We start from the raw sequence: 15,801 nt of genomic DNA on the forward strand, positions 1-15,801 counted from the left end.
CTGGCTAACATGCCCTGTGCTACTGGCTAACATGCCCTGTGCTACTGGCTAACATGCCCTGTGCTACTGGCTAACATGCCCTGTGCTACTGGCTAACATGCCCTGTGCTACTGGCTAACATGCCCTGTGCTACTGGCTAACATGCCCTGTGCTACTGGCTAACATGCCCTGTGCTACTGGCTAACATGCCCTGTGCTACTGGCTAACATGCCCTGTGCTACTGGCTAACATGCCCTGTGCTACTGGCTAACATGCCCTGTGCTACTGGCTAACATGCCCTGTGCTACTGGCTAACATGCCCTGTGCTACTGGCTAACATGCCCTGTGCTACTGGCTAACATGCCCTGTGTTACTGGCTACACGATGTTTCTAGGACTGATGGTCGTGTTGTTTGAATATCGTGGATTTTGACTTGGTTCCCCGAGGCAGGCTGAAATAACATGGGTTCGATGCCCTCTGGTTGCAGTTTGTAAACTGTTAAAAACCACTTGCAAATATGAAGAAAATACCACAGTGAAAGTTGGAAATGATACCTAAGCGTTTTTATGTACCTGCACATATATCGTTAGAGGAATAGGAAGTAGATGAAAGAGGCTCACGTTTTCTGTGTTAACACTGTGGTGACGCCTCACTTAGACAAGGTGACAAGATCTTATACAAAAAGGTCCAGCACAAATCTAACTCATGTATACATTTGTCCAACATCTAGTTAATTTTTGCCTGACAAAGAACTCATGCTGCATGTTGTTGAAAAATATTTTTACCTTTAAGATTATGATCAATATTCTGGACTATGAGACTGCCAAGTTTATATTTTCCAGAATACAACATATTTCAAATTTGTTTTAGATTAAATATTCGTGACTGGTGATGCACTTGTGAAATACAGTTTTAATTATCCTCACTCAGTTGAATGGCGTTTCCTGCCAAGAATCATGACAAATTTACACTAGGGTTGATATTAAGGATAACCCTAATTTAAGTTAAAATATAGGGAATATTAATTAAAACATTGTTCTATATATAACTGACTGGGATATACATTATTCATGAAACAAGTCTACACGTACAATGACGCGACTGGCAGTGTAGTCTGGTAAGACTATTGTGAAGAGACCATCTGGTGCTGTGGTCATGTTGTTGCACCGACCAGCTGCACACACCTCTACAGGAACACCAGCAGCAACAGAACCGTCTGGCAGCTCAGCTCTCACCTGAAAATGGTAATCAGCGAAAATCAGCATATAAATATTAACAGAAGTTTATATCATTAATATACGTATAAATATCAGAAACATGCTGAATGAGCAATTAGGTCCAACGGACATAACAGCAACACAATAGTTCTCCTGAGTAAAATAAGTGAAAGGATATCAAATACTGCAAAAAAAATTATTCTAATTAGCAAAAAATTTATTCATATTTCTGTGATTGTTTCTTAGCACTAATCATTAGAAAAATTGTATTCATGATGGAACCTTAGATAGAATATTAATATATTATAGAATGATCATCAGAAAGAGACAGTAATGGAAATACGTTATTGCAAAAATTAATTTTGTATGCATTAACAGTCAGGGCACATTTTTCACACACACAAATACACTCACGTGTACGTCAGGACCATATTGGAGTATGTGGCACCAGTTTGGAACCCACACCTAGCCAAGCACGTAAAGAAGCTAGAGAAAGTGCAAAGGTTTGCAACAAGACTAGTCCCAGAGCTAAGAGGTATGTCCTACGAGGAGAGGCTAAGGGAAATCAACCTGACGATACTGGAGGACAGGAGAGATAGGGGGGACATGAAAAGGACATACAAAATACTGAGAGGAATTGACAAAGTGGACAAAGAAAGGATGTTCCAGAGATGGGACACAACAACCAGGGGACATAGTTGGAAGTTGAAGACACAGATGAATCACAGGGATGTTAGGAAGTATTTCTTCAGCCACAGAGTAGTCAGGAAGTGGAATAGTTTGGGAAGCGATGTAGTGGAGGCAGGATCCATACATAGCTTTAAGCAGAGGTATGATAAATCTCACAGTTCAGGGAGAGTGACCTAGTAGCGACCAGTGAAGAGGCGGGGCCAGGAGCTTGGACTCCATCCCTGCAACCTCAACTAGGTGAGTACAACTAGGTGAGTACACACACACACCTGCAACTACAATTAGGTGAGTACACACACACACAGACACACACACAATAATAGACAATAATAGACGAAGTCTTCCCACCGGAATATCAGATCCTGAGGAAAAACAGAAGGAGCAGAGGGGGAGGAGGGGTTGCACTGCTCATAAAAAACCAATGGAGTTTTGAGGAAATGGAAGGCATGGACGAGATTGGAGAAAGGGACTACATAGCAGGTACAACTTAATCTGGGGAACATAAGGTAGTCATTGCAGTGATGTATAACCCACCACAGAACTGCAGGAGGCCAAGAAAGGAATATGATGAGAACAACAGAGCGATGGCGCACACACTGACTGAGGTGGCACGAAGAACTCAATCTTGCAGAGCAAAGTTACTGGTTGTGGGTGATTTCAACCACAGGGAGATAGATTGGGAAAACCTGGAGTCTCACAGGGGCCTCGAAACATGGAGAACCAAGATGATGGATGTGGTACTGGAAAACCTCGTGCATCAACACATCAGGGACACTACCAGAGAGAGAGGGGAGGATGAACCAGCAAGACTGGACCTTAGGTTCACCCTGAGTAGCTCAGACATTGATGACACCACATATGAGAGGCCACTCGGAGCTAGTGACCACGTAGTCCTGAGTTTTGATTGCATAGTAGAGTTGCAAGTGGAGAGGGTAACAGGAGTCGAAGGGGAAAAGACAAACTATAAAAGGGGACTACACAGGTATGAGGAACTTCCTGCGGGAGGTGCAGTGGGACAGAGAAATGGTAGGAAAGTCAGGAAATGAAATGATGGAGTATGTAACAACAAAATGCAAGGAGGCAGAGGAAAGGTTTGCTCCCAAGGGCAACAGAAACAACGGAAAGACCAAAGCGAGTCCTTGGTTTACCCAAAAGTGCAGGGAGGCAAAAACTAACTGCATTAGAGTAAGGAAGAGGTATAGAAGGCAAAGGACCCAGGAAAACAAGGAGATCAGTCGAAGAGCCAGAAACGAATATGCAGAGATAAGGAGGGAGGCCCAGCGACAGTACGAAAACGACATTGCATCGAATGCCAAGTCTGACCCGAAACTGCTGTTTAGCCACATTACGAGAAAGACAACAATCAAAAATCAGGTGATCAGGCTGAGGAAAGAAGGTGAGGAACTCACAAGAACCGATTAAGAGGTATGCGAGGAGCTCAACAGGAGATTTAAGGAAGTATTCACAGTGGATACATGAAGGACTGGGGGAAGACAGGTCAGAGGGGAACACCAACAGGGAATAGACCAACAAGTGCTGGATGATATGCACACAACTGAGGAGGAGGTGAAGAAGCTGCTAAGTGACCTTGATACCTCAAAGGTAATGGGACCGGACATCTCCCGTGGGTCCTCAGGGAGGGAGCAGATATACTGTGTGTGCCATTAACCACAATCTTCAACACATCCCTTGAAACTGGGCAACTACCTGAGGTATGGAAGACCACAAATGTAGTTCCTATTTTTAAAAAAGGAGACAGAAAAGAGGCACTAAATTACAGACCAGTGTCACTGACGTGTATAGTATGCAAAGTCATGGAGAAGATTATCAGGAGGAGAGTGGTGGAGCACCTGGAACGGAACAAGATTATAAACGACAACCAGCACGGATTCATGGAAAGCAAATCCTGTGTCACAAACCTTCTGGAGTTTTATGACAAAGTTACAGTTGTAAGACACGAGAGAGAGGGGTGGGTTGACTGCATTTTCTTGGACTGCAAGAAGGCCTTCGACACAGTTCCTCACAGGAGACTAGCGCAGAAACTAGAGGATCAGGTGTGTATAACAGGAAAGCCAGTGCAATGGATCAGAGAATACCTGACAGGGAGGCAGCAACGAGTTATGGTTTGGGATGAGGTATCACAGTGGGCACCTGTGACGAGCGGGGTCCCACAGGGGTCTGTCCTAGGGCCAGTGCTATTTCTGGTATATGTGAATGAGATGATGAAAGGGATAGACTCAGAAGTGCCCCTGTTCGCTGATGATGTGAAGTTAATGAGGAGAATTAAATCAGATGAGGATCAGGCTGGACACCTGGTCCAGCAACTGGCTTCTTAAATTCAACCCGGCCAAATGGAAAGTCATGAAGATTGGGGAAGGGCAAAGAAGACCGCAGACAGAGTATAGGCTAGGTGGCCAAGGACTGCAAACCTCGCTCAAGGAGAAAGATCTTGGGGTGACTATATCACCGAGCATGCTGCAGCATATGGACGCCTGGCAAACCTGAGAATAGCATTCCGATACCTTAGTAAGGAATCAGGAGCATATTGAAGTATGCAGCACCAATCTGGAACCCACACTGGCTCAAACACGTCAAGAAATTAGAGAAAGTGCAAAGGTTTGCAACAAGGCTAGTTCCGGAGCTCAGGGGTATGTTCTACGAAGAAAGGTTGAGAGAAATCGGACTGACGACATTGGAGGACAGGAGGATCAGGGAAGACATGATAACGGTGATACGGTGTACAGTGTCTTGAACGATTTCTTACTAAGGCATCGGAACGCTATTCTCAGGTTTGGCAAGCGCCTATATGCTGCAGTAGTTATCTGGTTGATATGTGCTTCCGGAGATGTGCTCGGTGTTATACTCACTCCAAGATCTTTCTCCTTGAGCATGGTTTGCAGTCTTTGGCCACCTAGCCTGCGGTCTTCTTTGCCCTTCTCCGATCTTCATGACTTTGCATTTGGCAGGGGGTTAAATTCGAGATGTCAGTGGTTTAACCAGCTGTCCAGCCTGTCCAGGTCCCTTTGAAATCCTGCCTGATCCTCATCTGATTTAATTCTCTTCATTATCTGCGAACAGGGACACTTCTGAGTCTATCCCTTCCATCATGTCATTCACATACACCAAAAATAGCACTGGACCTAGGACCGACCCCTGTGGGACCCCACTCGTCACAGGTGCCCATTGTGATACTTCATCATGTACCATGACTCGTTGTTGCCTCCCTGTCAGGTATTCTCTGATCCACTGCAGTGCCCTACTTGTGTGTACTCACCTATTTTTGGTTGCATGGGTCGAGACTCAGTTCCTGACCCCGCCTCTTCACTGATCGCTACTAGGTCCTCTCTCTCTCTACTTCCAGAGCTTTGCCATACCTTGTCTTAAAGCTATGTATGGTTCCTGCCTCCACTACATCACTTGTTAGGCTATTCCACTTCCTGACGACTCTATGACTGAAGAAATACTTCCTAACATCCCTCTGACTCGTCTGAGGGATGTGACCCTTTGTTTCTGTGTCCCCTTTCTAGAACAACCTGTCTCTGTCTACCTTATCTATTCCACGCAGTATTTTGTATGTCGTTTTCATGTCTTCCCTGACCCGCCGGTCCTCCAATGTTGTCAGTCCAATTTCCCTCAACCTTTCTTCCTAAGACATACCCCTGAGCTCCGGAACTAGCCTTGTTGCAAACCTTTGCACTTTCTCTAATTTCCTGACGTGTTTGACCAGGTGTGGGTTCCAAACTGGTGCTGCATACTCCAGTATGAGCCTGATGTACTCAGTGTACTGTGTCTTGAACAATTCCTTACTAAGGTATCGGAACGCTATTCTAAGGTTTGCCAGGCGCCCGTATGCTGCAGCAGTTATCTGATTGATGTGTGCCTCCGGAGACATGCTCAGTGTTCTGGTCACCCCAAGATCTTTCTCCTTGAGCGAGGTTTGCAATTCTTGGCCACCTAGTCTATACTCAGTCTGCAGTCTTCTTTTCTCCTATCTTCCTGACTTTGCATTTGACAGGGTTGAATTCAAGAAGCCAGTTGCTGAACCACGTGTCCTGCCTGTGCAGGTCTCTTTGAAGTCCTGCCTGGTCCTCATCTGATTTAATTCTCCTCATTATTAACTTCACATCATCTGTGGACAGGGACACTTCTGAGTCTATCCCTTCCATCATGTTATTCACATATACCAGAAATAGCACTGGTCCTAGGACCGACCCCTGTGGGACCACACTCGTCACAGGTGCCCACTGATACCACATCCCATACCATGACTCGTTGTTGCCTCCCTGTCAGGTATTCTCTGATCCATTGCAGTGCCCTTCCTGTTATACGTGCCTTATCCTCTAGTTTCTGTAATAGTCTCTTGTGAGGAACTGTGTCGAAGGCCTTCTTGCAGTCCAAGAAAATACAATCAACCCACCCCTCTCTCTCGTGTCGCACTTCTGTAACTTTGTCATAAAACTCCTGAAGGTTTGTGACACAACAGGATTTGCCTTCCATGAATCCATGCTGGTTATCGTTTATAATCGTTCCAGTTGCTACACCACTCTCTTCCTGATAATCTTCTCCTTGACTTTGCATCCTATACAGGTCAGTGACACTGGTCTGTAATTTAGTGCCTCTTTTCTGTCTCCTTTTTTAAAAATGGGAGCTACATTTGCGGTTTTCCATACCTCAGACAGTTGCCCAGTTTCAAGGGATGTGTTGAAGATTGTTGTTAATAGCTCACACAGTATATCTGCTCCCTCCCTGAGGACCCACGGGGAGATGTCCAGTCCCATTGCCTTTGAGGTATCAAGGTCACTTAGCAGCTTCTTCGCCTCCTCCTCAGTTGTGTGCATATCGTCCAGCACCTGTTGGTCTATTCCCTGTTGGTGTCCCCCTCTGTCCTGTCTTCCTAGAGTCCTTCCTGTCTCCACTGTGAATATTTCCTTAAATCTCCTGTTAAGCTCCTCGCATAACTCTTGATCGTTTCTTGTGAGTTCCCCACCTTCTATCCTCATCCTGATTACCTGGTCATTGACTGTCGTCTTTCTCCTAATGTGGCTAAACAGCAGTTTCGGGTCAGACTTGGCTTTAGATGCTATGTCATTTTCGTTCTGTCGCTGGGCCTCCCTCCTTATCTCTGCATATTCGTTTCTGGCTTTTTGACTGTTTCTTTGTTTTCCAGGGTCCTTTGTCTTCTATACCTCTTCCATTCTGTAATGCACTTAGTTTTTGCCTCCCTGCACCTTTGGGTAAACCAAGGACTTGCTTTGGTCTTTCCATTGTTTCTGTTGCCCTTGGGAACAAACCTTTCCTCTGCCTCATTGCATTTTGTTGTTACATACTCCATCATTTCATTTACTGTCTTTCCTACCATTTCTCTGTCCCACTGCACCTCCCGCAGGAAGTTCCTCATACCTGTGTAGTCCCCCTTTTATAGTTTGGGTTTGCCCTTTCGACTCTTGTTACCCTCTCCACCTGTACCTCTACTATGTAATCAAAACTCAGGACTATGTGGTCACTAGCTCCGAGGGGTTTTTCATATGTGATGTCATCGATGTCTGAGTTACTCAGGGTGAACACAAGGTCCAGTCTCGCTGGTTCATCCTCCCCTCGCTTTCTGGTAGTATCCCTGATGTATTGATGCATGAGGTTTTCCAGTACCACATCCAACATCTTGGCTGTCCATGTTTCAGGGCTTCCATGAGGCTCTAGATTTTGCCAATCGCTCTCCCTGTGGTTGAAATCACCCATAACCAGAAACTTTGCTCTGCACGTTTGAGCTCTTCATGCCACCTCAGCCAGTGTGTCCACCATTGCTCTGTTGTTCTCATCATATTCCTCTCTTGGCCTTCTGCAGTTCTGTGGTGGGTTATACATCACAGCAATGACTACCTTATGTTCCCCAGATTGAATTGTGCCTGCTATGTACTCCCTTTCTCCAATCTCGCCCATGCCCTCCATTTCCTCAGCACTCCATCGGTTTTTTATGAGCAGTGCAACCCCTCCTCCCCCTCTGCTCCTTCTGTCTTTCCTCAGGATCTGATATCCCGGTGGGAGGACTGCGTCTGTTATTATCTGAGTGAGTTTCGTTTCTGTGACTGCTATGATGTCTGGGGACTTCTTGTTGATTCTTTCGTGCTATTCCTCGTATATATTTGCTATTCCATCTTCATTTGTGTACCACACCTTCAGCTTCTTGTCTATTATGATGAACCTGCGAGAATGTTGGGGTTGGGGTGTTGGAGCCCTGGGGGGTTATGGGGGTTTGTGGCGTGTGTGGGATTTGTGGTGGGGGGCGAGGGCAGAGTGCCTGTAGGGAGCTGCTCTGGCAGTGGGATTTGTGATGTTGTGGGTGGGGGCAGAGGGAACAGTGAGTGGATGTTGGTTAAGATTGTTCAGCTGCATTGGGGTTTTCACAGTGTGGGTTGGGTTTGTGGTATAGGGTGGGGGCAGAGTGCCCAAAAGGGGCTGCTGTAGAAGTGGGGTTTGTGGTGGGGGCGGGGGCAGAGGGAACAGTGTGTGGGTTTTGGTTGAGGTTGTTCTGTTGCTTCGGGGCTGTTGTGGTTGGAGTCCTTCTGTGGGTGTCTCTGTAGGGTGTATTTGTCCTTCCACCTGAGTCTGGGTTCTGCTCGTCGTCATCGATGGCTCCCGTTCCTCCTTTCGTTTTTGTACCCTCTCTCTCAGTCTCGTCCTTTCCTTCTGTGTTCTTTTGTGATCGAGGTACACGCTCCGGTACTCTGAATTGTCCCTCAGTCGTGCTTTCTCCTGCAGGACCCTGGTTCAAGCTGATTCTGCCTTGAAGACTACTTTGACAGGCCGTCTCCTTCTGCGTGCAAACCACCCAATTCTCTGAAAATTTGCCACCTGGGTCATGGCTCCCTCTCCTATTGCTTTCAAGATACCTTCGATCGCTTTCTTCTCCCTCTGGATTCTTTCATCATAGGTTTTCCCTTCAACTTCTTGGAGCCTGTTGTGGAGAAATTTTCTCCAGGAGGGGGGTATCAGCCCCCTTCAGCCCCTTTCAGCCCCTTTCAGCCCTGCTACAGCGAGTAATTGACCCCAGATGCAGTACCAGTATGTGACATGGCTGGACGCTCCGTGTGGTCCTGTGTTGCAAAGTGTAGCTTAATAAAAGACAGTTCATCTCTTACCTTAGCAGGACAATTAAGGAAAATCCTGCGCCCACTTTATTACCATGGTAAAGATAGTGTACACTGTTGTCTATGCTTAAGACAGCAAGAATCAAACATTCTGCCTTGCTTCATTGAGGAAGTGGCAAGGAAGCAAAAGTACTAGGTCAGCTTTTTCTTTCTACTAGGGGAGTAACGGCGTGGGGTGCTGTGGCGTCTTCAGATTACCTTTGACTCTACTGAGAGTGACACTGACGCCAGGATAACCAACAAAGAACGATCTGTGTGTTAGTGTGAACAAAGTGTCTCACAAAACACGATAAACACTTACAGAGAAGTGTGATCAACTTCTTAGTGATATTGTGTGAACAATTATTGATGAACAGTGTAACAACGAGTGTTGCGATCCAACAGAGTGTAGTGCGACATTCTTCAAATAACACTATTCTTCAATCAACTCAACGGATATCCGGGCGTAATTACGGGTCAGGTACGTATACCCAGGTAAGTGTTCTAACTCGTGATGTGCTACTATTGACTGCGCAGTTGAGTATAAAATCGTGAGTTAGTCACTTATCATAAACCCCGGTGATATGCGGACCTTTGAGTCCACACACCTAAGTTTGTCAGCAATCAGTGAATGAAATATGCTGACATAACACCCCTAGGGGTAATTTATAATCTTACAAATTATAACTCTTTACAGCCCGTTGAGAGATGACTTCGACAGCTTCTCAAGACCTCGTTTGCAGGGGCGGCTGTGCAGGCGATGAGCTGTCTTTCTAAGTTAAGTTTTCCCTATACAAAATGTTTAAGCTTAACTGGTAATCCCATTTCTCAACACCTGTAGACAAACATTGACCTCTCCCTCTCCTCCTCCCACTGCGTCTCTTTTTGCATCCTCTGAGGTGTTTTATCTCCTTCCATCGAGACGTTCCTGCCTTCAACCCCTGCTCTTGCTGCAGCCCCTATGCTCAGTGGTCTGTCTTCCCTGCTCAGCTGTTCCCTGCCACTGTAGTTGACTGTTAGAGTCTCTGCATGAGTCTTGTCTCCTGCATTGACTGCAGGCTTCACAATTGGTCTTCCTGTATTCATTTTTTTCCTGAATCCCTATAGCCGCTTTGTCTGTGACTGGTATAGAAGTCCCTGATGTCATTCCTGTGCTGTTATTTGTCTCTCTATTCTGTTTCAGGCTTTTTTAGCTCCTCTTCTAAGCACTTTATCTTATCTTCTGCTGCTAAGACTTGTAGTCCCCACTTCCTGCTCTCTTCAGCTATCCTCTCCTCCATTACCCTCCCGAGCTCAGCTAGCTTCCTTCCCCACTCTTCCTCCATTTTTGTGAGCTCTACCTCCCAATCTTCCCTCCCAGGTTCCTCCTTCCTGGGTTCGACCTCCAGACCCCTGGGTCTCCGCCCTCCTGGGTTACCCCTTTTTTTTCACAGAAAGGAGCTTATGTATGAGAGAGAGAGACCCCGATGTCCAGTGGTGGGTAGGGGATGTAGTTGGTATGTAATAATAATAATATCTTTATTTTACTACAAGTACATGTACAGGGTATACAGTCCTAGCTGATATCAATGACATACTACTATATAGAAAGTCCCTTGTTATGCTCCGCATTTCGGGCAAATTAGATCAGTGTCCCAGGATGCGACCCACACCAGTCGACTAACACCCAGGTACCCATTTTACTGATGGGGAACATAGACAACAGGTGGAAAGACACACGTCCAATGTTTCTACTCTGGCTGGGAATCGAACCCAGGCCCTCGCCGTGTGAAGCGAGAGCGTTAACCACCAGGCCACCAGAGCCCTGTGGTTGAGGGGTAACTGTTACTCCACTCTCGTGTATGTACTCACCTATTTGTACTCACCTATTTGTGGTTGCAGGGGTCGAGTCTTAGCTCCTGGCCCCGCCTCTTCACCGGTTGCTTCTGGGCCCTCTCTCTCCCCGCTCCATGAGCTTTATCAAACCTCGTCTTCAAACTGTGTATGGTTCCTGCCTCCACTACGTCATTTTCTAGGCTGTTCCACTGCCTTACAACTCTATGACTGAAGAAATACTTCCTAATATCTGACTCATTTGTGTCTTCAACTTCCAATTGTGGCCCCTTGTTTCTGTGTCCCCTCCCTGGAACATCCTGTCTTTGTCCACCTTGTCTATTCCACGCAGTATTTTATATGTCGTTATCATGTCTCCCCTGACCCTCCTGTCCTCCAGTGTCGTCAGGCCGATTTCCCTTAATCTTTCTTCATAGGACATTCCCCTTAGCTCTGGAACTAACCTTGTGGCAAACCTTTGTACTTTCTCTAGTTTCTTGACGTGCTTTATCAAGTGCGGGTTCCAAACAGGTGCTGCATACTCCAGTATGGGCCTGACATACACGGTGTACAGTGTCTTGAACGATTCCTTACTAAGGTATCGGAATGCTGTTCTCAGGTTTGCCAGGCGCCCATACGCTGCAGCACTTATCTGATTGATGTGTGCTTCCGGAGACACGCTCGGTGTTATACTCACCCTAAGATCTTTCTCCTTGAGTGAGGTTTGCAGTCTTTGGCCACCTAGCCTATACTCTGTCTGTGGTCTTCTGTGCCCTTCCCCTATCTTCATGACTTTGCATTTGGCAGGATTAAATTCGAGAAGCCATTTGCTGGACCAGGTGTCCAGTCTGTCCAGGTCTCTTTGAAGTCCTGCCTGGTCCTCATCAGATTTAATTCTCCTCATTAACTTCACATCATCTGCAAACAGGGACACTTCTGAGTCTAACCCTTCCATCATGTCGTTCACATATACCAAAAATAGTACTGGTCCTAGGACCGACCCCTGTGGGACCCCGCTCGTCACAGGTGCCCACTGTGATACATCATTACGTACCATGACTCGTTGTTGCCTCCCTGTCAGGTATTCTCTGATCCATTGCAGTGCCCTTCCTGTTATATGCGCCTGATGCTCTAGCTTCTGCACTAATCTCTTGTGAGGAACTGTGTCAAAGGCCTTCTTGCAGTCCAAGAAGATGCAATCAACCCACCCCTCTCTCTCGTGTCTTACTTCTGTTATTTTATCATAAAACTCCAGAAGGTTTGTGACACAGGATTTGCCTTCCGTGAATCCGTGCTGGTTGGCATTTATACTCTTGTTCCGTTCCAGGTGCTCCACCACTCTCCTCCTGATAATCTTCTCCATAATTTTGCATACTATACACGTCAATGACACAGGTCTATAGTTTAGTGCCTCTTTTCTGTCTCCTTTTTTAAAAATGGGAACTACATTTGCCGTCTTACATACCTCAGGTAGTTGCCCAGTTTCCAGGGACGTGTTGAAGATTGTGGTAAGTGGCACGCACAACATATCTGCTCCCTCTCTATGGACCCACGGGGAGATGTTGTCCGGTCCCATTGCCTTTGAGGTATCCATGTTCCATAGCAGTTTCTTCACCTCCTCCTCATCTGTATGTATGTCGTCCAACACTTGTTGGTGTATTCCTTGCTGGTGTCCCCATCTGGTCTGTCTCCCCAGAATCCTTCCTGTCTCTACTGTAAATACTTCCTTAAATCTCGTGTTGAGCTCCTCACATACCTCTTGATCGTTTCTTGTGAGTTCTCCACCTTCTTTCCTCAGCCTTATCACTTGGTCCTTGACTGTTGTCTTCCTCCTAATGTGGCTATACAGCAGTTTCGGGACAGATTTGACTTTCGATGCTATGTCGTTTTCATACTGTCGCTGGGCCTCCCTCCTTATCTGTGCATACTCGTTTCTGGCTCTTCTACTAATCTCCTTGTTTTCCTGGGTCCAATGCCTCCTGTACCTTTTCCATTCTCTGTTGCATTTAGTTTTTGCCTCCCTACACCTTCGGGTAAACCAAGGACTCGTTTTGGTCTTCCTATTATTTCTGTTTCCCTTGGGAACAAAACTTTCCTCTGCCTCCTTGCACTTTGTTGCCACATATTCCATCATCTCGTGTACTGATTTTCCTACCATTTCTCTGTCCCACTGAACCTCCTGCAGGTAGTTTCTCATACCTGTGTAGTCCCCCCTTTTATAGTTTGGCCTGTTCCCTTCAGTTCCTGTTACCTTCTCCACTTGTAACTCTACTATATAATCAAAACTCAGAACCACGTGATCGCTAGCTCCAAGGGGCCTCTCGTAAGTGATGTCCTCAATGTCTGAACTGCTCAGGGTAAACACAAGATCCAGTCTTGCTGGCTCATCCTCCCCTCTCTCTCTGGTTGTGTCCCTGACATGTTGATGCATGAGATTTTCAAGTACCACATCCATCATCTTGGCTCTCCATGTTTCGGGACCCCCATGTGGCTCCAGGTTTTCCCAGTCGATCTCCCTGTGGTTGAAATCGCCCATTATCAGTAACTTTGCTCTGCTCGAGTGAACTCTTCTTGCCACCTCAGACAGTGTGTCCACCATCACCCTGTTGTTTTCTTCGTACTCCTCTCTTGGCCTCATGCAGTTCTGTGGTGGGTTATACATCACTCCAATGACTACTTTATGTTCTCCGGACTGAATTGTACTTACAATGTAGTCTCTTTCTCCAATCATGTCCATGCCTTCCATTTCCTCAAATCCCCATCGGTGTTTTATGAGCAGTGCAACCCCTCCTCCCCCTCTACTCCTTCTATCTTTCCTCAGGATCTGATATCCCGTTGGGAAGATTGTGTCTGTTATTGTCTCAGCGAGTTTTGTTTCTGTGACTGCTATGATGTCTGGGGATTTTTCACTGATTCTCTCGTTCCACTCCTCATGTTTATTCGTTATTCCATCCGCGTTTGTGTACCAAACTTTCAGTTTCTTTTCTATCATTGTGGTCATGCAAGAATATTGGGGTTGGGGGAGCGAGAGCCTTGGTGGGGGCCTATATGGGGCTGTGGTGCAGGTGGGGTTTGTGATGATGGGGGTGGGGTCAGAATGCCCATAAGGGACAGCTGTTGGGGTGAGGTTTTTGATATGTGTGTGTGTATGTGTGTGTGTGTGCCCCCTTCTAAGTATTCATATTGCTAATAAATACCAGTAGTAATACCAGTAATTCTAAAACTTACCAATAGTAATTCTAACACTGATCAATTCTACTTATAAAATATGGAAAGTAATACTAGGTTCTAAAACTTAGCTTCTCTCAACTTCTACAAGTGTCTACCCTTGTGTGTGTGTGTGCATGTGTGTGTGTGTGTCTAACGTTAACCCTCGCTAGGCAGGTTCACTCTCCTCACACTCTCTAATTTCTACTTTAATTCTGGTAATAGTTTGCAGGAGTAAGTGACCAGTACCTAACAGTGATGCAGAGACCAGAATCTGACAACATGCAACCACAATAGGTGAGAAGTACTTGCGCTGGCAGTGGGGCGATGACAAGTTGCCGGATGCTGATGACGTAGTCGTCGTACATAGGCCTTGTATCACTATTTTGAAAATCCTTCACCCGAGATATTTATAACCATATATGCTCATACATCCCGTGCTCTTCAAGTGATTTCACTTTTCACTTATCATAGAATACACTTCACATTCGGGGGGCTACACTTTATATTTATAATGGCACACAACCTGTTGTGATGCCACTGCTTTGGCAAGCCTACTAATGCCTCCTTCCCTAGTTATATATTTTATTTTTTTTTCTCCCTTTGCCTATTAACCTTTTCACTCTCACTGTATGCTGCCACACATTTCACTTGCTAACCAATCTTTCATAATTCTTGAACACCCGCTTCCACACTCGCTTTGATCTTTGTATATTTTAATCTGTGTGGCAACAGGTGCCTCCTGGCGCCGCCTCTTCACCGGTTGCTACTGGGTCCTCTCTCTCCTTGCTCCATGAGCTTTATCAAACCTCGTCTTAAAACTATATATGGTTCTCGCCTCCACTACGTCACTTTCTAGGCTATTCCACTGCCTGACAACTCTATGACTGAAGAAATAGTTCCTGACATCCCTTTGACTCATCTGAGTCTTCAACTTCCAATTGTGACCTCTTGTTTCTGTGTCCCCTCCCTGGAACATCCTGTCTGTGTCCACATTGTCTATTCCGTGCAGTATTTTATATGTCGTTATCATGTCTCCCCTGACCCTCCTGTCCTCCAGTGCCGTCAGGCCGATTTTCCTTTCTTCATAGGACATTCCCCATAGCTCTGGAACTAACCTTGTCGCAAACCTTTGCACTTTCTCTAATTTCTTGACGTGCTTGATCAAGTGCGGGTTCCAAACAGGTGCTGCATACTCCAGTATGTATGTGTGTGTGTGTGTGTGTGTGTGTGTGTGTGTGTGTGTGTGTGTGTATGTGTGTGTGTGTGTATGTGTGTGTGTGTGTGTGTGTATGTGTGTGTATGTGTGTGTGAGTGTGTGTGTGTGTGTGTGTGTGTGTGTGTGTGTGTGTGTGTGTGTGTGTGTGTGTGTGTGTGTGTATGTGTGTGTGTGTCTGTGTGTGTGTGTGTGTGTGTGTGTGTGTGTGTGTGTGTGTGTGTGTGTGTGTGTGTGTGTGTGTACTCACCTAGTTGTACTCACCTAGTTGAGGTTGCAGGGGTCGAGTCCAAGCTCCAGGCCCCGCCTCTTCACTGATCGCTACTAGGTCACTCTCCCTGAACCATGAGCTTTATCGTACCTCTGCTTAAAGCTATGTATGGATCCTGCCTCCACTACATCGCTTCCCAAACTATTCCACTTCCTGACTACTCTGTGGCTGAAGAAATACTTCCTAACATCCCTTTGATTCATCTGTCTTTAGCTTCCAACTGTGTCCCCGTGTTGCTGTATCCAGTCTCTGGAACATCCTGTCTTTGTCCACCTTGTCAATTCC

General features: G+C 46.1%; 1 protein-coding gene across 1 annotated transcript in view; it reads right to left on the reverse strand.

Annotated features, from left to right (window-relative positions):
• LOC128685334 (pregnancy zone protein) overlaps positions 1-15,801 on the reverse strand; it is a 446,170-nt gene that overhangs the window by 175,358 nt on the left and 255,011 nt on the right. The window contains 1 exon segment of the mRNA XM_070082123.1: positions 1,071-1,214. Within this exon segment, the coding sequence (XP_069938224.1) occupies positions 1,071-1,214 (144 nt within the window).

Source organism: Cherax quadricarinatus, chromosome 1, assembly GCF_038502225.1.
Source record: "Cherax quadricarinatus isolate ZL_2023a chromosome 1, ASM3850222v1, whole genome shotgun sequence".
Lineage (NCBI taxonomy): Eukaryota > Metazoa > Arthropoda > Malacostraca > Decapoda > Parastacidae > Cherax > Cherax quadricarinatus.